Source organism: Panthera uncia, assembly GCF_023721935.1.
Source record: "Panthera uncia isolate 11264 chromosome B2 unlocalized genomic scaffold, Puncia_PCG_1.0 HiC_scaffold_24, whole genome shotgun sequence".
Taxonomy (NCBI): Eukaryota; Metazoa; Chordata; class Mammalia; order Carnivora; family Felidae; genus Panthera; species Panthera uncia.
Window position 1 is genome coordinate 50,798,757 of NW_026057580.1, and position 26,339 is coordinate 50,825,095.

General features: G+C 35.4%; 1 protein-coding gene across 3 annotated transcripts in view; it reads right to left on the reverse strand.

Moving 5' to 3' along the window:
- Nucleotides 1-353: 353 nt before the first annotated feature.
- The window catches only part of MAP3K7 (mitogen-activated protein kinase kinase kinase 7), an 84,883-nt gene continuing 58,897 nt past the window's right edge, over nt 354-26,339 (reverse strand). For 2 of the 3 annotated variants that reach the window (XM_049654008.1, XM_049654007.1), the window contains 4 exons: nt 16,491-16,596; nt 11,356-11,417; nt 10,506-10,621; nt 5,131-8,139 (listed from right to left, as the gene is read on the reverse strand). In XM_049654008.1, the coding sequence (XP_049509965.1) occupies nt 7,959-8,139; nt 10,506-10,621; nt 11,356-11,417; nt 16,491-16,596 (465 nt within the window). In that variant the 3' untranslated portion in view covers nt 5,131-7,958. Of the gene's footprint in view, nt 586-5,130; nt 8,140-10,505; nt 10,622-11,355; nt 11,418-16,490; nt 16,597-26,339 lie in introns of those variants that run through there. The other variant, XR_007462770.1, reaches the window with a different exon arrangement.

The window sequence follows — 26,339 nt, forward strand, 5'->3', positions numbered from 1 at the left end:
CATCTTTATCGTTCTTACCACTTAAGGAATTTCAAAGGTTTTAGGTGCTGTGTACCAGGAACAGGGAAGAAGACCAAATATAGAATTTATTATAAATCACAATGTCACACTCCGCCTCTCAGCTTTCACAACACTAGATGGGTTAGAATCTAGAAAGTTGACAATGGCAATACCCTTTCTATCCACTCTATGGTATACGTAATTCTCAAATCTGTTGGTGTAACAGAATCACTTCAGGAACTGGATAAAAGTTTATATCCCTGAATAATAACCTGTCATTGTGAAGCAGAATTTCGAAGGTTGGCGCCCCTAGAATGTGCATTGATATAATAATAATAATAATAATAATAATAATAAACTTAAAGCCATTAAAGTTCTGATTTATTTATTTTTTTACTCCTCTTGTTGAGACTATGCTTCATCTTCACCAAATCCATGGGACAACCTTTGGAAGCACTCCCTTTGGGTCCACCCCTACCTGCAGGGATCCAGGTTGGGGCCAGTAGTGGGAAGGGAAGTTCCTGCCCCTGTAGGATTCATGCAAGGGCTCCAATGGTTGTGCCCATGGCAAAGGGCCCTGAGTTCCTGCCAAAGAAACATGGTTTGTGTAAGGCTTTGTCCTCCTGGTTTTAATTTTTACTATGCAGAAAACAATAAAAAGCTAAAGAACTCTTAAAAGGAAAAAAATTACCACAATGTCAATACCTGAAGACAACCACCATGTCACTTTAGTATTTTCTCTCACAGTCTTTGTTGGAATTGTTCCATTCAATGGCATTATGATTTCATTTCCATTAAAGACCAGACTTTTATAAATATGCTTAGGAACCTAGTTTTCCTCCCCTTTATTAGGTCTATAAGAAAATGTATTCCAAGTTCTAAACTATTAAAATGAGATTTTTGTGAGCCTTGAAGCTAAGAAGACCTGGGTTTGAACTGCAGCCCATCATTTACTAGCTGGGCAAGTTTTAAACATCTCTGTTCATCACTTTATTTCTAAAGCAAGAGTAACATTTACAAAATGCCTAAAACATAGTATACACTTAGTAAGTGTTAGTTACTTTCTTTATGATACCTCCAAGTTTAAAATTTTTTTCCTCATAATATGGCTAATTTTGTTTTCTCATAATTTGTTCTACCAAAGTTTCTATTACTTCTTTCATTCGAGATATAAAGTTTCTTTTCTAAGGTGGATTGTCATTACTGAATATCTAAATTACTTCAAGTCTGATTTCCAACCAGTGTTCTAACTAAAGTGCTCTAACTTCACATTTTGAAGTTTTATTTTTCTTTAAACATACTATTTTTTAAATTTTTATTTTTGAGAGAGACAGAGAGCGAGCAGGGGAGGGGGAGGGAGGGAGGGAGGGGGAGAGAGAGAGAGAGAGAAAGAATCCAAAACAGGGTCCAGGATCCAAGCTGTCAGCACAGAGCCTGACACAGGGGTTGAACACACAAACTGCGAGATCATGACCTGAGCTGAAGTTGGTGCTTAACCGACTAAGCCCCCCAGGCGCCTCTGAAGTTTTATTTTTCTAAGCTGCATCAACTGTAAATATAGGGAAATCTTTAAGTATTATACACCATATTGATTGGATTTTGACATTAATGTCCATTCTTGTGAGGGGCCAGTTTTTCCTATTTCCATTTTTATTGTGGAGAACAGGGGCAGAGAAAATGGGGGAGGCAGTGGTCTATTTTCCTTTCCAAGAGTGTGAAGAAGGCTACTCATTGTCCTCTAAATCTTTTTGATCCTTCGTTTGTAACTGAATTCCCCCCTTCCAGTTAGGCACACAGCTGCCCATTCATACAGACATTTCAGGCCTCAAAGAGGGTAGGGTTAAGGTGTGTGATTAAATTCTGGCAAATGGATGTGACCATAAGTGACCTGAACCTTTGGTGCTCTTGCCCTTTCCCTCTCCTCTTTGGCCAGGATGCAGATGAGCAAAACTATCATAGAAGCCATTATTTTGGGCAGCATCCAAATTTATGTCATTATGAATCATAGGCTACATGCAGCAGCACCAAGACTGGGGAATTTTCTGATATTGCTGAAAAAAAAAAAGTGAAAAGGGAAGAAATATTCAGCTTAGGTCTAGGAACTTGGTACCACTTCCTCAAGTCCTATACATAAAATGTGGAATCATGAATGGGAGGACAGAATTAATGTGGTCAGACATGAGTTTTAGTATGAATTTTGAAGTTAAGACTATTGTCCAACAATGTACTAGTATATATTAGCCCTACTGTACAGAAACAGATTGTTTGTGAGCATATAAATTATAAATTGCATATGTGGCTTACAGAATAAAGACATGTTTCCAATCCTTAAATGATATCTGTTAAAAGGTTCTCATGGTATATGCAAAAGAAACAAATGGTACTGATTTTTGCAAGTAATATGCTCATGACATATGGATATTTAGGTAAGTATCTTTGCAGGAAATGGATTAAAAGTCAAAAAGGTGTATGAGGGAATATCAGCATTTTTTCTTCAACCACAAAAAAGTTACACTTGTTTTTAGGTTTCTTCATTCTCTAATTTGAATTTGGTAAAGTTATCAATGATTAATGTAGTCGTTCCTTTAATAACTAAAGAAGAGATTCCACAAAGAGAAACAGACAATAAGTCTGAGAAGCAACTGCATTTTGCAGATGACTTTTGCTTTTCAGAAGATTTCTGGTGTACTCAAAGCAATTATCGTGATGTTATGTGGCATCTATAAGATATCACTGACCATTAAATTACAGGATAAAAAATGCATTTCATTACTTGGAAATGATTTCACTGAAAAAACTGACATCAAGGGCAGGTCATTTCAACAAACTCAGTTTTGGTGGGACCTCATGGCAGGGATGAGAAGCTCTGAGAGCAGTTACTCATTACTGATGGAAAAGGAACACAGGTCCCGGCAGTAAGCAGTACATGATCTACCAATGTCATCTTAGTTATTCCCACGGGCACCGCAATAGTACACAGGACCACAGAGAGCATCAGTATGAGAGATCCCTATCAAATACTTTTTACCAAAGACTGTTTTGTTCAGTTAGAATACTGTCTCCCAGGTTTTTGAACGAGCAAAAAAGCAGCTGCAATCTAAATAAAAATGAAAAGCAGGATTTTTTTAAAAGTGACACTGGCCAATGACTATTTCCTGAAAACTACCATGAACCTACTAATGTGCTACCGTCCATGTCCATGTTGCATTTCTAACACCCAAATACAGAGATAAACGGGCTTACTTTACCAAACAATGCAAGGGATTTTGTAAGCAAAGTGTTAAGGTTCCCTAAAAACAAAAATAAAGCAATCTTAAATGTTTCAGAACCTGACAACAATGCACAATCAAGCTGGCCACAATGGACACATCTATAGCCTCTTAAAACCTATGTTTTCTCTTGAAGACTGATACTGAAAGGTTTTCAAGTATCACTAAAAGTGGTTTAATTAAAATTTCCTGTCAAAGGAATTAAAACAACTGCTCAAGAGGAGGAAAAAAAGCTTAAAAAGAATACATATTGAATGATTTCATTAATGTAACTAGAAAATGCAAACGAATTTATACTGTTAGAAAGCACATTAGGGTCTGGGGCTTAGGGCCTAGAGTGGAGAGAGGCAAGGACTACAAAGGGACATGGGAGACCCTGGTGAGGCGGGACAGAAATGTTCAGTATCTTGCTTGTTGGATGGACTCCCAAGTGTATACACATGTCAAAACTCAGTAAACTGCACTCATTTAAGTGGATGCAGTTTAGTGTGTAAATATTACATCCCAATTAAAAGACAAAGAACAAAGAGGTAAAAACAAAAATACAAAACAAACTAAAAATGGAAAAGCCTGAATTAAGCCTTTCCTAAGAGCAGAGAACAAATCTTTCTAGACCAAGCCTCACAATATCATTATTCGTATTTCCATTTTTAGCAGGTCTTTCAGCTGAGGGGAGTGAAAGAGTGACGACACCCCACCACATTGAATAAATAATGTGGAAACTGAAGCACTCAGCAAGTTTTAAATTATGGCAAAGTGGTATAGAGCACAGACTTGGGTTTAAAAGTGTTGGCTAGAGGACCTGGGTGGCTCGGTCTGTTAAGCATCTGACTGTTGGTTTCAGCTCAGGTTATGATCTCATGGTTTGTGGGATGGAGCCCTGTGTTGGGCTCTGCACTGACAGATAGAGCCTGCTTGGGATTCTCCTTCCCTCTCTCTCTCTGCCTCTCCCCTGCTTGTGTTCTGTCTCTCAAAATAAATCAATAAACTTAAAAAAAAATAAAGTGTTGGTTTTGTTGTGATCTATAGAGTGGTCACAAAGCCTCTGTGCCTGCAAGTTACCTCAAATCCCCCCCTTCCCCCACTGACCATCTGCTACTCAGTTTACACATTTTCCCATGCTCTTCTTCACATCATGGGCTTATAGTGGCTACAGAGTCCCCTTGCATGAGATTCTGCCTAAAACAGCTGATGGGGGAAAAGTAGACTCAGGCCCAAGTCTTAACATTTAGGAGCCCATTTTTCCATCTGTGAAATGGGAGTACAATCTAACTACCATGTGACTAAAGAGAACATGTAACTTGGCATTAGCCATATGGGCTTCACTTATAATACATGCTCAATAAATATCTGTTAAAGAAATAAGTGAATCAATGAGCTGATTTACTAAAATGAAGATCGAGTTTATAAGAATGTGTATATGTGCACACAGGTGCTGGTTGGGGGGTTAGTAGGTAGATAATGGAATGAAATGCTTAATGTAACTTAGATATACTACAGGAAACCAGTTTCCTAATGAGAAGAATCACTCAGTGATGTATATACCATGTTGTACCTCATATAAATCATGATTTAATGAAATTGTGAAGAGCACCCATTTAACAAAAACTCTGAATGGTTAGATAGATTATGTTAAATGGCCAATCATCTAGCTTCTCAAAAATCATGATTATGTTACAACAGTGTTGAGTACTGTAAGAATACTCACTACTCAGTTTTTATTTGACTTTGTGTGAGGTAAACATATTGCAGAGCAGAACACCTCACAGCTTATTTGCTGATATAAATCATTAACCATTTTTGTAAACAAGTTTAGAATAACAATCTGAATTTTATTACAAACAAAAATAATCTAAAAAGCTTCCTTCAATTATACAGTATGCACAAGGATTTCTGCATTACATGGTTTTACATAAAATGTTTTGAATGATACAAGTGGGACTTCCTACCATTTGAAGAGGAGTTGACTGCTGAAAACCATACACTTAACAGAAAGAAAAAAGTTTCACAGGCAAAACCTATGATCTCTGGCTACAGGCAGGAGCGGAAACTAGGAACATAAAAGAAGCTTGGAGGAAAAAAAAGACAATAAATACTCCAAAATGCTTTAGCAAAAAGAGTCAAACATTTGTAAACAACTTTTAAACAAATCTCTTTACTATGTGGTGTTGCTATAAAGTCAAGTCTTAACTGATTTTCATTTGATTCAGAAAAGTTACTTTTACTGCTGAGTATTTCTCTCTAGACTTTGTTTTCTTTCCCTGGAGAATAAAATATAATTAGGTATTGTTCGAGATTCTGAATTTCTTAGAGGGGGGCCTTTGAGCTACTTGCTTGTCTTTTTGCTATTTCCACCCAAAAATGAGGGTTAGAGTGAAAGGTAAAACCAGAATCAATAAAAATTTTGGCTCCTTATTAGTCTCTGTTTGGAGGTTTAATGGGTGAGGATGCTGATAAAACTAGCTGTGGATTTTAATGATCCCTGCTGCACTTTTATCCCATCAGGGATAATCAGGACTTAAAAAGTATGAGCTTTGCAACACAACTACTTACAAACCATGTAGGCTGAGCTGCACTCAGTGTCTAGGACAATTACTGTTTGAGAACCCCCAGGAACTTACTGTAAACAAACAAGCAAGTGTTCAAGAGCCTGTTTTTGTACTTGGTACCATGATGTAACACTACTATTTTCTTTCGTTTTCCTACTTGAGACTTTCATGAAGTGATTACATGTAACAATAATAAATTTTCCCTTTAAGTATATATGATATATAGTAAAAACACATTAATGACTAAAATAAAATCTGAAGTCAAGCATTAGCATCCACACTTGAATGTCTTGTGCTCTGAGATAATCAGAAAAGTCTCTAAACACTGACTAGGTCCCTCTTGGTGAAGTGACACATGTATGTAACAAGCAGCAATGCTAGGAGTTATACTTTTCCTTAGTCTACAGGTATTTTCTGTGCCAATTTTATTTTACTATTAATGTGTTGAGACCAGTATCACTTTCAGCTAGGTAATCAAATTATTTGGGAATGATAACCTTTCTTTCATTTACATCAAGCAATGGTAGACATTTATTTACTGGAAACTTTCTAATAATAGATTTTGAGGAAGCTAAAAATGACACAGTTTAGTACAAACTGTCCTTTACCTTTATTGCTTGTATACACAGGAATACATTATAAAACTCAGTGGAAGGAGGAAAAAAATAACAGAAGAAAAAGTTACCTGCTTTAGCATTTTTTAAGAATAGTTTTGATAACTTCTTAGATCAACTTGCTTATCTGAAACAGAGCAGAACTACAATACAATCATGATATAATTCTAATAATCACAGAAATTATGCTTTCATTTTTAATTTTCTCTTCATAAAACATTAATGCTATAAAAATGAGGTTGATGACATCCTTATTTAAAAGACACCTTGTACTGGTATCAAAATGTGATTTATTTTAATACCAACTGAAAAAATAGAGCTTATATAGTCTATTATTTCAATGAAGTTTTTTTATTACTTTTATTTTCAAAGTTTATGGTAGCAAAGTTATTGTTAACAATATAAATTTTCTCTTTATAAGTGTTGAAATTCCCTTAAAAGTGTTGAAAGGCAGCAGGCATTCTAGGATGGGCTTGTAAGGAAAATTAATTATTCCAATGTTGATAAAGAGTATACTTGATGAATTTATATTTACTTTTTTAACTTCCTTACTAACTTCTCCTGATTTGCCAGGTTTTTTTTTTTTATTTTTTACTCTTTTGGTATCATAAAAGAAATCTAAGCCCAAGCCTTTTAGTTGGAGCAATTATTTCCATTTTCCATCATTTCTCTTCAGTTTTTCAAATATACACTACAACAATCCAATAATCATTGCAGGAAGGAATGATCATTTAAGCTGGATCGTGTTCATTTACCTTTTAATTTCATTTAGGAGATATTAATATTAGAGTCATAAAGTCTTTACAGTCTCAACACACATACACACAATCACAGAATTAAAAATCTTTATATCTTAAAAAAAGGGTTCCATTTTGTTCAATGTATCATAATTTCAGTCCAATGAAATACGCTTTTATTAAATACAGCAGCCGCCACTTACCTTTAAATATTTTATGGATGGAACTAAGTTCAGTACTGATTGAAGGATGCTGGCATCAGAGCCCTCACTTTGGAACTATCTCTAAAGGTTCTGCATTTCTATAATGTACCACTGATTATTTTAGATTTTATAATACCCTGTCTTTAACTTGGTATATACCATCTTTTGGAAAAAAAAAATTATTTGTTTTTTGAGATGAGATACAAGAACAAAATCATTCTTGAGGTTCCACCTCGAAAAAAGGCGATGTTTGCACATAGCAGCTAGTTTGATACCCCGTTTTGTTAGGCTAGCCTTCACACAATGAGCATGCATATATAGCCATGGTTCACTGCATCTGTTTTGAAGTTGAGAACTGCTGCTTATTCAAGTCACAGATGCCCCCATGTTATGCAAGGAGACAGTTGAACTGCATGTCCACCATGAGAAAAAGAAAATAAACGATGAAACAAAATGCAGCAAATATAGGCAGTTGGCATTCAGAACACGCCCAAAAGCTAACACTCATGAATTGTCATTGGAAGGGCTTTTCTTTCCTTAAAAAAAAAAGTCTTTCTTTGCATATTTTAAAGAAGGTCCCAGAGAATCATGAAGTGCCTTGTCGTTTTTGCTGCTGGCTTCTGATGACCTCTAGTTGTTTTTTACATTGCTGGTAGTAAGTAGAAAGGCTTTTGTTTTCATCTAAAAGCTTTTTATGTTCCTGTACCAGACGAGATGTATTTTGCTGGTCCTTTTCATCCTGGTCCAGTTCTGCAACTAGTTCTTGCCTAAAAACAAATACCACATAATAAAATATAGTAAAAGATACACGATAGAAAAAATTTATACACTAATAACCAATGAGCTCAACTAATTAGAACTTTTATTCTGGCTCTGTCATTATGCATCTCAGGGACACCATGCAAATGTAACTGCGGGCTAGAATGGAGACTAGCATCCACTCTTCTGGTTTACCCATACAAACACCATAATCCTTTTATTTTAATAAGTAACTCTACTTAGACAATTAGTGAATACAGATAAAATGGTATAATTAAAGTTTCAGAAAATTTTATCTGGTATCCTTTTTGTGTAGGAAGAAAAAGGCTGGGGAAGGGCTCTGACCACAGGAAAATAACATGATGTTTTTACCATTCACATTCCACTTTTACACTCATGAACTTTTATTCATGTTTTGAAGTCACAGTTTTATTTAACCACAGTGCCAAGTGGGGGCTAATACAACATTTGCAAGCCAATTAAAATAGATGCTATCAACTTAAATCTGTTTCTTATTTTAAAACAGTGAGAACAATACAAAGTACCACTTTCAAATGAGTTATTCACTTTTAAGAACATTTTCAGGAAAGACCCTTAGAGACTTTCATAGCCTGATAAACTTTTTGAAGCCCTCTTTTATTTGGGAGATGTTCAATATTAGCTCCTATAGTGAAGTTACTGGATATAACTGAATAACGAAAAGCCTCCAAATGGTTTTCTTGTAATACTTTTCATTTTTAAAGTATTCAAGGGGTGCCTGGGTGGCTCAACTGGTTAAGTGTCCGACTTCAGCTCAGGTCATGATCTCATGGTCCGTGGGTTTGAGACCCATGTCAAACTCTTGTCCAGCTCAGAGCCTGGAGCCTGCTTTGGATTCTGTCTCTCCCTCTCTCTCTCTGCCCCTCCCCTGCTTCTGCTCTCTCTCTCAAAACTGAATACACGTTAAAAAAAAAATAAAGTATTTAAAATTGATTAAAACCATCATAGTTTCACATTCCTTCAATCCACCATTTATTTTTTCCAGCACAGAACTCCTCTTTCAAATGAATAAAATATGAAAAAAAGTATAGGTTAAACATGTGAAATAAGAAAGTTTTTTTTTTTTTTAAATAAAGTACTAACAGTTCTATAGTTAGCTCAATAATTTGCAGACTCTAATATTTATTTCCTATATAGCTTTTAAGGTACTGAATTGAAATCATTTACATTGTTGTAACAATAAATTGTGATGGAGCTACTTTTTGTTTGTTTGTTTTTTTGGAAGTACAAAAAGAAATTATTCCAGGAAGCAAGACATTTTCACTTATTTAGATTAAACTTAATAGAGGGAATCCTATTACCATATATACATATAGTTGCCATGAGTTTTTCCTATAGCACTTCATTTTAGTTACCACAATAACTCAGCTTCAGAGGTACAAAATTTCATGAGGTACAAAATTTCATGAGGTTCATGTTTAAGAAAACTGAAGTTTTGGGTTTCTTTAAGAATTTCAAATAAAGGAGTATGGGAATTGTAGTTCTTAAAAAAGCGAGGAAGGCAGCCTCCATAACTCTTAGAAAGACACATGTGAGTAATAAAACTCCCAAGAAAAACACTCACAGGTATAAAATAAAGTAATTCTATTCTCCTAAACAGATACCTGGAGAGAACAGATCTACAAAATGTTTCTAAGATAAAGCACAAGTGAACATTAGTAAATCAAATTATTTCACTTATGTCCAAGGAAACAATAAATCTTTACAATTATAAATCTAAACAGCTTTTAATTTTAAAATTCTTAGAACATAAAACATGTTTATGTAGCACCAGTTTATTTTCCTTAGTTTTAATGTATGTAGTCAAAAAGGTTTAGTTTTGCAATAAAAATAGCCAAAAGGTGCTACAAACCGAAAGGCAGAACATATGTAGAACCTTCAAGTTACAAATATAGTTGAACAACATGGGTCTGAACTATATGTATCCACTTATACGTGGATTTTTGTATAGTACTGCAAATGTATTTCCCCTTCCTTTTGATTTCCTTAAAATTTTCTTTTCTCTAGCTTACTTTATTGTAAGAATACAGTACATAATACTCATAGCATATAAAATATATGTTAATTGACTGCTTATGTTATTGGTAAGGATTCTGGTCAACAATAGGCCATTAGCAGTTATGTTTTTGCGGAGTCGGAAGTTACATGCAGATTTTTGAATGAGTGGGAGTTCACAACCCCAACCCCCAAGCTATTCAAGGAAGTCAAGTGCATGCTTAATGATTAATTCTAAAAATTAATACAGTTTTCATGTCTTTAAACAATATTTCACCTTAACATATTTTAGACCCAAAATACTAATGTGTTTTATTTTTATTCATAACAGTCAACTTACTTTCTCTGTAATAACAATGCAATTTCTGTTTGAACTTTCATATATTCTTGTGCCATTTTACAATGCTGCTCAAACACTGCCATAGATTCTTTGGAGTTTGGGCACGGTGCTAGAGGCTGAAAATAAATAAAGAAAGTTAAAACATAATTAAATCAAATCTCAATATCAAGCTGAGAGTTAATATAGTGACTGTGATATATTTTTATAGCACTAAAGCAATGATCTTTTAAAAATAAGTGTTAACCCAGGGCCTAGAAAATTTCAGTGTCCTTTTGTCAGAGTTAACTCACAGCTTAAATTCACACCTGTGGTTTTAACACTTTCATTGTTATAGCGGATCATGACTAAAGTGATCACTGGCCTCTGGTTTTACATTTCAGGTTGCCAAACCGTATTATACCAAGAGGGTTTATGGCTTTCATACTCATGAGGAGACACTGAAGTGTATTACTTATATTTTCAGTCACAATGAACGTGACAGTGTATTACAAAATCTACTAAGTAGAAATGAGCTTAAGTAAATTTTATATTGTAGTGCACTGAAAGAGCAAAAATGCTATTCTTGGCATCCTTAAAGATATGGGAGTATTTTAAGACAATTGTTAAGAACATGATTTTGCCAATTTTAAACTTGATTAACTTAACTGAATGAATTATTTTAACTTGAATTTAGAAAGTTTGGGGAAGCCAACTAAAAGCATAAATAAATGAATATACGATGACAAGATATGAACACTTTCTAGGTAGATTCTAGAAAGATTCTCTAGCTTAGATAGCTTTCTAGATAGATTCTCTAAACTTTTTCTATAAGGAAAAAGTAAAAACGGTCACTGAGAAACTACTCCTTTACCTGTAGTTGGTGATCCAGTGTAAGATAAGCCATTGGGATGGAGTTATCCGATCCATTGGTATCTGGAATTCAAGTATGTGTTTATTTATTTTCTATCATAAATAATTATAAACAAAAAGCAAGAAAGCTTCATGAGATATTGGCATTTTGTTCCTAAAGTAAACAACACATAAAATAAAAGTTATTGCTACTGGTAATGAAGAGTCTATTTCTGAATTTAAAGGTAAACACAGAACATCCAATTACCAGATAATCAGAATGCAATCATACTCTCATACAATTTAAGTTGGCTATAAATTACATAATATTAAAGCTTACAAATGCTTGTTCAATTAAAAACAAAAACAGTGGTATGGGACCTTTTTTAAATTTGGTCTTCACTCACCCCACCTAATCAAAGCTCGTATCTCTTTCTTTCCTTGACCATGCTAAGTTTGCTGTAAGGCTGTGTCAACCCCTTGAACATTCGTGCTCTTTAACGAAGAAAGAGGGGAAAATAAGAGATACATTCTCTTCCAATGGATTACCTTCAATTTATATATATTCTAGTGTGAACCCTCAACCCACCTCCCCTAATGAGAATCACTGCAGAAAATGAAAGATGTTTTTGATGGGAGTATGTTAAACACAGGTATAATGAACAGTTAGGTATATGGAAACTGTAGTTCAGTGTCCTGTGTGAAACAGTTAAATGGATTAAATCAAACAACTAGTCGATTTTACCAAATTGTTTGGACGGCTTTTGTTTGTATTTCATAAGAGGTAAACTGTCATAACTTGCATGAGTCACATGGGATTAACATTTATGCCTCCGGAAGCAGGCAGGATAACTGTGAAGTAATATGGACTTTTTATTTCAGAAGTAGCTGCCTTCCCACAGTTAGGAAAGAGTAAATGAGCTACACAAGTGAACTGTTCAGCCCTTTTCCTGACAAGTGACTCCTTGAAAGAGTGGTATAGATAAAGACAAGGTCAGGCTGACAGTAAGGCACTGTATGCAGTGCAATAAAAAACTAGGACAGTTTGATGGTTCACTAACCTCAATAATTTATTGTTGACTGATGAATATTCTAGTTTCCTTTTTTAAAGCCATTGAGAATGTGCTTGCAAGTAACTCTAAAAGCCAAGCTAAATCAGATGAAATAAGATAATGCATGTAAGAAATACCATGCAATGCTGGCATATGGTATGCAGTCAACACATGGTGGTGATGGTTACTATTACTGTAGTCGTTGTTGTTACTGATATAAAATGGGAGCATTAGAAAGGACAGGCAATTTAAATTCTAAAGTTTGTTTTTCCGATTGAAAAAGTAATGCTTACTAAATACCGGAGTGCAATAAAGAAAAATAACAGCATATTGCCTAGTAGAGTCCTACCTACCTTAAAATCATATACACTATCATAAATGTTTCCTGAAATGGTTAAACAAGAAATACACTTAATTTGTTATTTCCCTCACCAATTCTTTCCCCACCCACAACAAGACTTTCAAACTATGCTCCCATGGAACACTATTTTCCACAAAATTACAACTGATTGGGGCACCTGGGTGGCTCAGTTGGTTAAGTGTCAGACTCTTGGTTTTGGCTCAAGTCATGATTTTGCAGTTCGTGAGTTCAAGCCCAACACTGGGCTCCATGCTGATAGTGCAGAGTCTGCTTTGGAGTCTCTCTTTCACTCTCTTTGACCCTCCCCTGCTCACACGCTCTTTCTTTCTTTCTCTCTCTCTCTCTCTCTCTCTCTCTCTCTCTCTCTCTTTCTTTCTAAATTCATTCATTCATTCCTTCATTCATTCCCCCTGGGGCACCTGGGTGGCTTAGTCAGTTAAGCACCTAACTTCAGCTCAGGTCTTGATCTCACGGATCGTGGGTTTGAGCCCCGCGTCGGGCTCTGTGCTGACAGCTCAGAGCCTGGAGCCTGCTCCGGATTCTGTGTCTCCCTCTTTCTCTGCACCTCCACTACTAGCACTCTGTCTCTCTCTCTCAAAAATGAATAAACATTAAAAAAAATTTTTTTAAAAAATTATTTCCCCCCGACTTTATAGGAAAAATTAAGTGTCTTGAACTCTTTTAAAAACACTTCTAGGGGCGCCTGGGTGGCTCAGTCGGTTGAGCGGCCGACTTCGGCTCAGGTCACGATCTCGCGGTCTGTGAGTTCGAGCCCCGCGTCGGGCTCTGTGCTGACAGCTCGGAGCCTGGAGCCTGTTTCCGATTCTGTGTCTCCCTCTCTCTGCCCCTCCCCTGCTCATGCTCTGTCTCTCTCTGTCTCAAAAATAAATAAACGTTAAAAAAAAAAAAAATTAAAAAAAAAAACCAAAAACACTTCTATTCCTATTACTCTTTCTTAAATCTTTGGTATTTGAGGGCGCCTGGGTGGCTCAGTCGGTTGAGCATCCGATTTTGGCTCAGGTCATGATCTCGCGGTCTGTGGGTTCGAGCCCCCCGTCAGGCTCTGTGCTGACAGCTCAGAGCCTGGAGCCTGCTTCGGATTCTGTGTCTCCCTCTCTCTCGGCCCCTCCCCCGCTCATGCTCTGTCTCTGTCTCTCTCTCTCTGTCAAAAATAAACATTAAAAAATTTTTTTAAATCTTTCATACTTGATGTATCTTATTAAATAAATACCCTGTATCTGATATGTATTTTAGAATTAAGTATACCAGTGTTTCACAGTATTCAGGGAATGGAAAAAAAAAGCCAAGGATTGTTATTAACTATTAAAGTACTCAGCTTACACTGCAAATATAGTAGTTTATTAAATTTATTAAATAAAGCATGCTAAGTTTATTTTTATTTTTAATGGGCCAGTATTCTGACTCTAATAATATTACAAGAAGTGGGCTCCATGTCTTATACTTCTGTCTTTGCAAACATTGAGTGTTTTCCCCCTCTGTGGCTCCCTCTACTGTGTCTAGCCATCTCTCTCACTAACTGCTCTTGGGTATGTGTCTTTCTTTATCCCCACTATTATAAATAGAAACCCAAAGGCCCTCATTATGTGCTGTGATTATTAAACTGATGTATGCTTTTTACTTTTCTCTGAAAATGCATAGAAATCCCTTCTCTTTTAAAGTAAAAACATCTGATTAATTTTTTTTAACTATGTATGTATGCATTTGTAATTTTTTCCTAAATCAGGGGCCTTCAAAGAAAAAGGATTTGCCAGTATCTCTTCCCTGTAATTTACTGTATTAGCTTGATCATCGATACTTTTCTTAGAAACAGTGCAAAGCTGAACTTCATTAAATATAAGGCTTAAACCACTCTCAACTTTTAAAATTATAGTAAAAATTATTTAAAAATGCCAAAGACAAATTTCAGTTGAATTCTGGACCCAGGTACAATTTCTAACTATTGGCATTTTGTGGTATCTTAGGTCCCAAAAAGAAAAAAATGAGACTGGGGTTGGAAGGTTGGAAGAACACGGGAAGCAGAAAAAACACAGCAGTTAAGTGAGAGGGACGTAAGAGGATTTTAATTTTACTTTAATGAGTTCACATCTGCCACATGGTGACTGGTATGTCTAGATCAGTCTAGGCTGAAGTCAGGAGGCCGAGTTGAGTACCTCCCTCACCAGAGGGCTGAAGACCCAAAAAGAGCTAACAGTACCTGAATGTTAATGATCAAGTCTGTCAAGAGCATTTCCCTATGTACCTCTGAGGAGAAGCACACAATGATGAATTCTGCACATGTGCTGCTGAGTACTGGTTAATGTTCTGGACAGTCCTAGGTTGGGCAATGCTAGGGGTGAGACTTAAAGGAGTTTTTGCCACCACTAAATTTAAACTTGCTAAAACTAGAGAGTACACCCTTGGCTAAACATAGTTGTATCTTACACGAAACAGAGAAAAGCTACTCAGTTAATTTTTTATATTAAATTATGAACTTGACTAAGCCATGCCAAATATCTATAAATATTTGTAAGTAGTGTTTTTGTTTATAAAGACAGAAAGCTGACTTTTCAATTTGGATTTAATTGCCACTATTAATAACATAGTTGATCTTATACAAGATCCCAAATGATCTGATTTTCTAAGGTCTAAGAGATCATCTTTCCCTCTCTGACATAATAACATGTAATTAATAAATTTTTATAGAACCATACTGCTGAGTATTTATTAAGGAATTCTCTTAATGCTAAGGAAAAGTTAATTCCACTATGGCACATAATTTCCTGCTTGCCCATAATAAACCTATTCCATCATTAGATTTTAATACTAATATTTTAACCAGTTAGTCATTCATGTTAAGGATTTTAGTGACTCTTCACAGGCTTTTTAAGGTCTAGTTAAAAATTTAGACATTTATTTATTTAAATTTAGAAATTTAAATTTCTAACTAGAAATTTATGTATCTGAAATGAAGTCTCCCTACCAGTCTCCCTACAAGTTAAAAACGATTCAAAAGGTCAATGGTCAGAAATTTTTTTTTTCACTGAAGTGAGGTACTGGCATCTTGTGTCTTTAAAACAAAAGACTGAGATGAAGAGGATTATTATTCTGATTTTAGTTCTTTAAAAAATAATGACTTTACTACTATCATCTAGTAGGATGGATCAAAAATAGGAAAATCAGAGATGTAAGTTCAAGAATACAATATCTTCCTGTCTGTAAAAACCCCAAATCAAACCATGTTCAAAATACATGTTTAGTATCTGGGGGGAAATGAAGTATCTGGGGAAATGAAGTATCTGGGGAAATGAAGAGGGCAAGACAATCTCAGTACTCATAAAGTCATCTTTAAGTTTATTGCTAAATATTTGATTTTATTAGTATAAAAATCTAACCTATTGTAAAATGTCTGCCTTTATTTAAAAAAATTTTTTTTAATGTTTATTTATTTTGAAGAGAGAGGGAGAGAGACAGAGCGTGAGAAGAGCAGGGGCAGAGAGAGAGGCAGACACAGAATCCAAAGCAGACTCCAGGCTCTCAGCTGTCATCACAGAGTCTGACGTGGGGCTTGAACCCACAAACCATGAGATCATGACCTGAGCCGAAGTCGGATGCTCAACCGACTGAGCCACCCAGGCACCCCCAAAAATGCCTGCCTTTATAAAGATCAGAGTCATAACACAAAGAAATGAAAACAAATATGATAAATTCAGCTTCGTAATTATAATGAGGAAATACACTGGTCACCTGTGGAATCATCAGGAGTCCATGGATGACTTCGACTTGGCTTTTCTGAGGTTGGTCCTGAGGTAGTGATCATTCTGACACTAGGACTGGATGACCTACTGCTTACCTGTAGGAAGAAGTAATAGAAGGAACAAAATGTGATGTTTATGTGGGAATAAAAAAAGGCAAGAGAAAATTTTTATTATAAAGCAAAAGACAGGCTTCCATTTCTATCAGCAGAGGTCCTAAAACACTCTTGCAAAAAATATATCCTCTAAAAAGATACCTCTTAAAACTTGGTAAGGTTTCAGAGCACCCAAGGTGGTTCTGTGGGTTAAGTGTCTGACTCTTGGTTTTGGCTTAGGTCATGATCTCACAGTTCATGAGTTTGAGCTCTGGTTCAGGCTCTGTGCTGCCAGCACAGAGCCTGCTTGGGATATTCTCTCTCTCTCTCTCTCTCTCTCTCTCTCTCTCTCTCTTTCTGCCCCACCCCTGCTTGCACGCTCTCTCTCTCAATAAATGAACTTAAACAAACAAACAAAGAAACAAAACTGCTGAGCTTTCAAGAAAGTAAGAGAAATGCTCTGAGACCAGAAATAAAGCAGGAGCAGGAGTCTAGTAAGTGCTTAAGCTATTAGACGGGAATTTCAGTTGAACACCAATGACCTAGAGCTTTTGTTTTGCCTACTTTCTGTACTCAGAGGAATAAGCATAAAGTCTTGGGCCTTTGTAGGATGGGAGTGAGACCAGAGAACTGCCTTGCTTAAAGCTAAAACCCAAGAAAGTCTTCACTCTTGGGGAAAAAGTAAACTAGGAAAAACATCTACCCTATAAAAGCAGATAGCAAATAAATTTGTCTGCATTGGTAGTGGCTCTGGGTGAAGGGGAGAAAATGTATACTGTGAATTCATAAAACATTTCCATAATTGATAGAAGATACAACAAATCCCAATGACAACCAATCCCAAGCAGAAAAAATAACAGAAAAGCTACAATAACTGAGTTAAACATGGGTCATATCATCGTCAAATTCTAGAAAACAAAGACAAATAGTAGATAGAAGGAGGCAGCCAGAGAAAGATTATCCACAAAAGAATACTAGTCAGATTCTCAACAGCAAAAAGGAAGCCAGAAGCCAGAAGAAAGTGGAATATCTTTAAGCTGCAAAAAGAGATTAACTGCCAACTTAGAATAGGTTAGCCAACAGAAATGTAAAGAATGAGGTCAAAATAACGTTCTTAGACAAGCAAAAAGGGAGTCTACCATCCATATACTCTTATTATAACAATATCTAAAGCATGAAATTTAGGGGTAAGAAAAGTTTTTCTCTGATGGAAGGGCCTAGTTACAATCAGGAATGTTGGTAAACACAAGGATGAATCTATACACAGAAAATATTAAACAATGGAAACATGACTAATTTACAAAATTACCAAGCAAAAAATAAATAAGATGGAACTAAAAACTGAACAAAAGCATAAGCAAAATAAGGAATGCTTTAAAAATGCTTATATTGTTGAGAATAAGAATAAAGATGTTAACTTTAGGTTCAGTATGAGTGTTAAAGTTTCTCAGGTAGTTACAAAACATAATACATATGACTCCAAATAAGAAAGACAAATAATGGAATGAGAAATGTATTTGTTCAATTCAAAGGAAGGAAGGCAAAAAAGGAGAAAAAAAGAGAAAAAAAGCATAAAATAAGGAGGAGCAAACTTATCGATAATATAAATGGATTAAACTCTTCAGTTAAGATATTTAAAAAAATCAGAGTGTCAGGCTAGATTAAACGTTGTTATAAGAATTAGATCTAACAGAGATAGAGAAAACAGGAAGTTAAAGGATAAAAAAGGATAATCAGGCAAACCTACCCAAAATAAAGTTATTCAGCTATATTATATGAGAGAGGATACGTTTTAGGGCAAAAAAAAAAAAAAAAGATTAGAGAAGGAGATAAAATGATAAATGAGTCAATTCACTATGTAACAACAATTCAAAACTTATGTGCTCTACTTATTATACTACATGGTGTATCTATACATCGCTTCCAAATAGATAAAGCAATAAAACTGCAAGGAGAAAGGGACATATTCACCATTATCGTGAGATATTTTAATATTCCTCTGTAAATATTTTATAAAAGCAGACCAGGGGTGCCTGCGTGGCTCAGTCGGTTGGGCAGCCGACTTCGGCTTAGGTCATGATCTCGCGGTCCGTGAGTTCGAGCCCCGTGTCGGGCTCTGTGCTGACAGCTCAGAGCCTGGAGCCTGTTTCAGATTCTGTGTCTCCCTCTCTCTGACCCTCCCCCATTCATGCTCTCTCTCTGTCTCAAAAAATATAAATAAATGTTAAAAAAAATTTTTAATAAAAAAAAAAAGCAGACCAAAAAAAATATATATATAACACTAGTGAAACCTGAACTCCAAAAAAAGCAAGCTTGATCTAAACAAAAAGATAGGACTAAAAATTGGAGAATATGCATTCTTTTTAAGCACCATGGAACATTTATGAAAACTGATCTTGTACTAAACTATAAAGCAAATCTCAAAAAAGTTAAAAAAAATTATTATATAAACCATGTATTTTTGTACTGATTCAAAATTAACCTTAAAAATCTCATGTTTAGACATTAAAAAAATCTTTTTTAATGTTTTTATTTATTTTTGAAACAGAGAGAGACAGAGCATGAGCAGGGGAGGGGCAGAGGGAGAAGGAGACACAGAATCTGACGCAGGCTCCAGGCTCCGAGCTCTCAGCACAGAGTCCGATACAGGGCTCCAACTCACAGACTGTGAGATCATGACCTGAGCCGAAGTTGGACGCTCAACCGACTGAACCACCCAGGCGCCCCTGTTTAGACATTTAAAAATACTTCTAAATAACTCACTGGTCAAAGAAAACAAAGTGGAAACGAGAAAGTAAGTGATTTTTACCATGGAACACAGTAAAACCTGTGGGATGCAATTAAAGATGCACTTGAGAAAAATATTTAATTCTAAATATTTAGATGAAAAAAATCAGAAGTAGTGACAATTTACAAGATAGACATTTAACTTACAAAGTTAGAAAAAGAACAAAGTTACCAGTCCCCCCCTCCGATAACAAAATAAAAATGAGAATACTACAAAAATTTGGTGGTTAGTAAATTAAAAATAAAACAAAAAAAAAATCAAGTGTAACAAATTCCAAAAAAATATAAATCACCAAAATTTCTATACATTAAAGAAAACACCAAGCCCAGAGGATTTTACAGTTGAGTTCTATCAAACAATCAAGAAAATATCACTTTCCATCTTAAAGAAATTATTCTAGAAAAAAGAAACACTTCTTGACTCATTCTGTGAAAGCAATAAACCTGATTAAGAAACAACAGAATAAGAAATACTACTAGCTAACCTCACTGATGAAAATATATGCAAAGTTAAAAGTCCTAAAAATTACACTAGCAAATGAAATTTGGCAATGTAAAGACAATAAAAATAATTTGAAAAATTGAGGGTATCCCACAAATGCAAAGGCCACTTGATGATAGGAATTCTATTAATCCAATTCATTATATTAACAGATTAAAGGAGAAAATTCTCAATAGATATATAAAAAGGCATTTGACAAAATGTAACAGCCATCTATGTAACTACATTTAACAAACTTAAATTCCATTTAAGAGAAGATAATTTCTTAACTGGAGATATTTATAAAAAGTCTAGAAATGTGGTCTGAGAGAAAAAGGTACTGTAGGCTGGTGGATGACAGGGAGGCCACAGGCAAGGAATACAAAGAAAAGACTCCTAGGCATCGATCATGTTCCATTTCCTAAGCTGTGTGGTGGATTCATGAGTGTCCATTTTATAATCAGCTTTCGCAACTTACATATTCATATATTCTTATCTATGTATTGTTATTTCATATATTAAAAAGTCTCAAAGGACATATGAACTAAAATGGATTTTATAAGAATCTTTTTTTTTAAAAGCACCTGTTTTTCTTGAAGTGTTAGTGAATACCCTACAGAAGACACAAAAAAGAATATGGAGTTATACAAAGTAAAACATAAAAAGCACATACATTCATGAAGAACCTTATGTCCAATTTCAATATGTAAACACAGAAAAACACTCAAAGGGCTGCCTGGGTGGCTCAGTTGGTTGGGCGTCTGACTTCGGCTCAGGTCATGATCTCACAGTTTGTAAGTTCGAGCCCCACACTGGACTCTGTGCTGGCAGCTCAGAGCCTGGAGTCTGCTTTGGATTCTGTGTCTCCCTCTCTCTCTCTGCCCCACCCCTGCTCACACTCTGTCTCTGTCTCTCTCAAGAAATGAATGAACATTAGAAAAAAAAAAAAAAGAAAAAAGGAAAACACTCAAAGACTGTATTAAGTAAAATGAGGGGCAATACAGCAGTGGAAAGTACCCTTGAGTAGAAATTAGCAGATGTGAAATCTAATTATAGTACAACGTCTGATTTAGTTTATTTGAAGAAGTCTCCTTTCTCTACAGAGGGGTTGGGGCTGGGTTAAAGATGTGATGACTTTTAGTGTATCATTCACTACTAACGTTTTGTTAAGTTTTGACAACTCACAATGAATTGAGGGTACTAAAAATAAAAGGCACTTTTATAACAAGTTCAGAAATAAATCATAAAATAATTGAAGAAATGACTGGTGGAATGTTACTCTCATCTTGGGTACCTACTGAAATTCCAAAAAGCTTTTCTATACCATAAACAATTTTCAACTCAATTATCAGACCGGTCTTTTCCAAAACCTTAGTTTATGCATGCCACACTTACAAAGGTGCCTGTGTATAACAATACTCATTCAGTTCTCTCCTCCTTGCTAATTCCTCTCCATTCTGTAAGGCTCACCTCAGAGTCCCTTCCACATTAAATGCTCATTCTTGTTATATTCTTGGTTCTTTGAGCACAAAGCCAAACCCTGTGTTTGAAGACTGCTTTATTCTAGCAGTGTGTAAAGTACAAAATGTTCATTTACTGGTTGTTGTGGAATAATTCTGAAATTTTCACCCTGGCATTCCTGACCCTCCATTGGCAGGTTTTACCTTATCCAGATGTTCTCTACTCTGACAATTCCTTATGCCCCTCTTTCTCTCCCTGTTTTTAATCTTGACTCCATATTCATCCAAGGATTATATGGTCTAGTGCAAAGACCAAGTATGAAAACTGAACTATATGAAACTAACTTTTTAAAAAAAAATGTTTATTTTTGAGAGAGAGAGAGCGCAAGCGAGCAAGCGCACACAAGCAGGGGAGGGGCACAGAGAGAGGGGGACAGAACCCAAAGCAGGGTCTGTGCTAACAGCAGATAGCCTGATGCAGGGCTTGAACTCACAAACTACAAGACCATGACCTGAGCTGAAGTTGGACGCTTAGCTGACTGAGCCACCCAGGAGCTCCAAAACTGACATTTTTAAACATCAAAATATCAGCAAACTCACATGATTTAGTCTAAATATATTTTGCAGACCTGGGCTTAAATCCCAGTTCTGCCATTGATAGCTGTGTAAACTTGAATAACTCAGCCCTTAAGCTCATTTATCAAGTGTGGATGAGAAGTAGTAGTAATAGTTTAAGAAGTCAGGCACTGGAGACAATAAAACACAGAACTGGAGTCTTTAGCTTGCCATTTATTAGCACTGTGGCTTTAGGTAAGTTATTTAACCTCTAAGACTCAACAGTAAAATGAGGACAGTATTACCCACTTCATCAGTTTGTAAAAAATCAAATGAAATAAAGTACCTGAAGGGGTTCTTGACACGATAAAAATGCTCACTAAATGAATGATAATTAGGTTGTATCACAAGATAGGAATATATGAGTGCACTTGCAGCACCTAACAATTCCCTCTCAAGATCAAAATCACAGTTCTTTCTATAAAACATATTTAGTGACTAATTCCTATCACAAAGACATTTTTCTCCTTTGAAGTTTGGCTGTATTTATAGTCTGCTACTACATAAACTTAAACTTGAGCTGGAAATAGTTTATATTACCCTCAAAGGTTGCTATTCCTCAAAAGCATTATAATATCCTAAGGGGAGAAATCATGTATACTTTTATTTTGTACTCCCCAGGATTTAGGATATTGCTGAATATACAGTAACTACATAATAAATACTCACTGAATAAAATGATAACATAAACTGTTAGCACTCAGATATAAGATGGGTGTTTAGACTCGTTTACCTTTTGTACTCAGGAGAATTAGAATACACACCAAAGAGAACCAGTGATGAAATATGTAACTCTTCCTCTTAGGAAGTTGTTACCCTTGGTAAAACAAGTACAGACTCTATGACATTACTCACGAGTTCTTTAAACCTTCTCTGACTAAAAGAAAGTTTTGATGACTTAAGGATAAAATGATTTGACCATAGTTATAATTTCTATTATAAACCAAGAACAATTTTTCTTCAAAATGCTGGCAGAGGGGGGTTTCAGAGTCAATCTAATTTTGTGCTAATATTCTTACTTTAACATTTTAAGAGGAGAAATAAATACAAGTGTTTGTGGACACGTGAGACTCAATATAAGTTATGAGAAATTAAACAAGATACAGTATAAGTAAGACTTGGGCTTACAAAAGATAAGAATGAATTTGTATTAAAAAAAAAAAAAGCGGGGCACCTGGGTGGCTCAGTTGAGCTTCCGACTTCGGCTCAGGTAATGATCTCATGGTCTGTTGAGTTCGAGCCCTGTGTCGGGCTCTGTGCTGACAGCTCAGAGCCTGGAGCCTGCTTCGGCTTCTGTGTCTCCCTCTCTCTCTGACCCTCCCCTGTTCATGCTCTGTCTCTCTCTGTCTCAAAAATAAATAAACATTAAAAAAATTTTTTTAAAAAAGCCACTGACCATTTGTCATGTTAAAACACATATTCCTATCTGGACCTAGTACAAATTATAGTACCGTATTCCTTAAGTTTAAATCTTTCCCAGGAGAACTACTCATTTATTTTTCACTCTCTACTTTCCAAGAACATTTAGCACCCCAGGTGCATAATCATTTGTTCTACTTGAGATTTCCTATGGCTATAAAAACTAAGAAATGAGACTAATATTCTTAAGTCAAGTTTCAAAACTAGTCTTTCCTTAAAACTACAAAAAGACATGAGCTAAATTTATATCCTTAAATGAAATAAGTCTTCCTATTTCAAGAAATTGGTATCTCAAAGAATAACAATATGCTAAAATGTTCATATTAAAAAACTGAAGAAATATTTAAAAACAAGCCATAACTGTATTTTTTGAACACGTGAAAAATACAAGATATAAGTAAGAGGATCAGGTAATATTTGACAGTGAAAAAAATCAAACGATTTTATGGGTTAAAGTTATGTTACTGCTTGCAAACTAAGGTATAGTCTTATTTTATAGTAGCTATTAAAAAAATCACTGGTGAAATTCTTACGATTATATATACTCTCAAACTATTAAAACTCATTTGGGTTCCTCCTTCCTTCAGGATATTTACAATTACTTTATTCTTATACAAACTGTAAAGTTTAAGCGAGACAGAGAAACTTGACTTACCACAGGATTGGATATGAAAGTGGTTACGAGAGTTCAGAAATGCCACAGTGCAATTTAAGGCAGCAAAAGAATACTAGCCCAAAATTAAACCAGAGGGCAAATTACCATCAGTGGACATGAAACAGAATTGGACTTTGCCCAGAACTTTATCGCTATATTTATAAAAAGGAATTGGGAGTTATTTTACAGACAAAAATAAAGCTTTGCTTTTTATGTCTCACCTGAACGACTGGGAAAATATTTTTATAAGAATTTATGGCCAGAGATACTATTTAGACTGAAATTTAAAAGCTATTTAAAACCCTTAGAAATTTTCTTACTTGCTAAGATTATACAAACACAAAACACAGAGATTAAATAGTGATTTATATAATAACTTTGCTGAAGTAACATCTGAATAATATAAACATTAAAAAGAAATGGGTATCAAGTTGGTGATGTGGTTTTACAAGGGTACTTCCTCCATTATAGCAGTCACAGATAATTCAATTAAATCCATACATGACAGGTAATACTGATAACATTCTTTCTAATCTGAAGGTATAGGCTCAGTCTAATTCTAGCTTCACTATAAGGAAATTCATTAACGAAATTTTAGAATTTTATTATTCTTATATGGTCTTTTGGTCTTTAAATTCTCCAAGAGAAAGGTGTACTATGAACCAGGAATTATTTAAATTTTTTTTTTAAATTTATTTATTATTGAGAGACAAAGAGAGACAGAGCATGAGCATGGGAGGGGCAGAGAGAGAGGGAGACACAGAATCTGAAGGAGGCTCCAGGCTCTGAGTTGTCAGCACAGAGCCTGATGTGGGGCTCAAACTCACAAACCCAGCAAGATCATGAGCTGAGCCAAAGTCAGACGTTCAACCAACTGAGCCACCCAGGCACCCCTGAGCCAGTAATTATTTAAAACTATTAAGGAAGTCTCTGATTTAGACCTTTAACAGAAAATTATCCTGACGGAGATGCAGACTGAGGATAAAGAAGTAGTATAATAAATTATATCCCTTGAATAAATAACAATTGATATGTGATTAAATTAGGTCTTTAAGGCAAATACTTTCTATGATCCTTAACAGAAGCTTCTCTTTGATATAGAAATAATTGAATGCCAATGGGATTTTACTTCTTTCTTAGTGCTATTTTTGTTTTATTTCTGGATAGTAATATACTATAGTGAGACATGTATGGAATCTGAGAAACTCAACAGATGAACACAGGGGAAGGGAAGGTACAATAAGATAAAAACAGTGAGGGAGGCAAACCGTAAGAGACTCTTAAACACAGAGAACAAACTGAGGGTTGCTGGAGGGGCAGTTGGTGGGGGGATGGGTTAAATGGGTGATGGCCATTAAGGAGGGCACTTTTTGGGATGTAAGAGATGAATCACTGGGTTCTACTCCTGAAGCCAAGACTACACTGTAGGTTAACTAACTTGAATTAAAAAAGTGCCCCACTCCCCCCCCCCCAAAAAAAAGCCCCAAAACCAAAAAACTAAACCAAAACAAAAATATACTATAGTGAGAGCAAGGAAGTGGTAAGTACCCTGGGAAGTATACTATGGGGAGGTGGGTATACATTGCTAAACATATACAGTGTGTCTGGTACTTTTGCATGTTGTAAGAACCCCATGGGGTGAGTGTTATGGTCCCCGCTGGTACATAAGATTGCTAAACCTCAGGAAAATTAAAGAGCTTGCCTTGAGGTATATATCTGACTAATAAAAGTAGATTTTAAAGTCCATATAAAAATACAGCATGCTTAGTTCTCTAAGTAATCATAATCACATCATCTTGCAGTTGTGATTTTTACTGACTGCTGCCCCCTCCAAGAGACATCTTGAAAACAGATCTATATTGGATACAACTCTAGAAAGGACATGCAGACATACATGAAAATATTTAATTTTAGTAAAACATAGAAAGGCTTACCCAGATGTATAAAAAATAAATTTGTGCAGCCATCTGTAGAAATTTATTATCAAGGTGGATTAGCCTTGCTCAATAATATGGTAAAGCTAAAACTCATCATCACTGAAAACTACTTAAATTAGTAATCATGATGCAGACTACTGGAAGTCAAAACACTTGAAATGGAAGAGATGTAGGATTACTTTAGCACACAATACATGCAGTTTTGCACGCAAGACAGAAGGACAGTGTAGTTTGTGTGTTCTGGAATTGATCTGGATTCATAACTTGGTTATACCCATTACTGGCAGTACAAGGGAAGACATTTAGGAATGTTTCTCTAGCCCTCAGTTTATTCATCTGCAAAATGAGGAAAATAAAAAGTACCAAATTTACAGGGTTAAGATTTAAATAAC